The sequence below is a fragment of the Malus domestica genome, chromosome 15 (assembly GCF_042453785.1).
Source record: "Malus domestica chromosome 15, GDT2T_hap1".
Taxonomy (NCBI): Eukaryota; Viridiplantae; Streptophyta; class Magnoliopsida; order Rosales; family Rosaceae; genus Malus; species Malus domestica.
In genome coordinates, this window is record NC_091675.1 from 34,679,846 (window position 1) to 34,681,238 (window position 1,393).

At 40.8% G+C, this 1,393-nt stretch overlaps 1 protein-coding gene across 1 annotated transcript; it reads left to right on the forward strand.

The window, feature by feature from the left end:
• Positions 1–270: 270 nt before the first annotated feature.
• Positions 271–879, forward strand: LOC139191880 (uncharacterized). Its single transcript, XM_070812908.1, has one exon. The coding sequence runs from the start codon at positions 271–273 to the stop codon at positions 877–879; it is 609 nt and encodes a 202-aa protein (XP_070669009.1).
• The last annotated feature ends 514 nt before the right edge of the window (positions 880–1,393 follow it).

The window sequence follows — 1,393 nt, forward strand, 5'->3', positions numbered from 1 at the left end:
TTTTAACGAATGACGTCATACTACGTAGCATTATCTACAACCTAATCATTTTAGAATCCTCCGTATAATCCACCATCCATCCTCAGAAATCTCACACCAATTTTCTCAAGATCTCTATCATTATTCGTAGTTTCTGCTTCCCTTTACACCAAAATCAAAATCTGTATCATTATTCATAGTTTCTGCTTCCTTCGTACAATGTCTTCTTCTTCAAGGATGATGTGGGAAATCGATCAGTAAAAGGAAGAATTGTTTAACCAATCAGAAGGAATGTTCAATCTCCAGGTGGCCCAAAATGAGATGGAAGAGGATGAAGAGCGTAGAAGGAGAGATGACGAAGCAAGAATGGCAAGAGCCTCACATTTTCGTCGAGTCATCCAAGTTGTGGCTCAGATCCGCAAGCCCAGCCATTCCGCAAACCTTGATAGAAATAGGCAACGACGAGGTACGGATCTCTTGGAAGATTATTTTGTCCGTAACAATCCATTCCCTAATACGTACTTTAGACGTCGTTTTAGAATGGAACGACATTTGTTCAACAAAATCATGATTGTTGTTTGCAACCATGATTCTTACTTTGTGCAAAAGAATGATGCTTTTGTTGTTATGGGTCTCTTTCCTGAGCAAAAAATTATTACTGCCTTACGGATGCTTGCATATGGAGCATCTGCAGACCAAGTGGATAAGATAGCGAGGATGGGGAAATCAACCATTCTTGAGTCCTTGATGAGTTTTTGCGAACCAATCGAATCTATCTACACCGAAGAGTACCTCTGGAGACCTACTGCGATAGACTTGCAAAGACTTCTGAAAAAGGGCGAGATGCGAGGTTTTCCTTGGATTATGCTTGAAATGTTCATAATGTCACGATCTCGTTAAGCCATTCTTTCTTCTCTAATCTCTTCCCTTTCTTACCTAAGTAGCTCTCTTTCTCTCTCATTAGCTTGAAATTATCTCTTAACAGCTGCAACTTTTGCCTCATTTCTAGCCTTATCAACCTCAAATTTAGGGATTTCCCGCGCCAAAGTCAATTCACCTTGGCGAGCAAGTTCTTCCTTATACTTTGCATAATCATTCTTGGAAGCACTCCCTTTTCTCTTTGAAGCCTTCTTACCTTGAAGCCTAATTAGATAATGGGTTGACCCCGACGCTTGTTTACGGGGGGAGTTTTCAGCACTTGTTCTGCGTCATCTTCATGAACATGCTAGGAAAGATCGGGCGTAGAGTGTAGAGAGGTGTTGTTTATGACAACTTATGGACCGACATGCACAACTCTGAATTTAGGACAATCTTTGACAATATTCCAACATTCCCACCGGGTGAATGATTGCTTTTGGTTTTTGGATTTGGCATTATACCAAGATTGTGCTTGAAGTGTCTACACAATGCGGGA

Bases quoted from the DNA above. Each gene is read 5' to 3' on its own strand.
- LOC139191880 (XM_070812908.1), top strand. From the start codon at position 271: ATGTTCAATCTCCAGGTGGCCCAAAATGAGATGGAAGAGGATGAAGAG.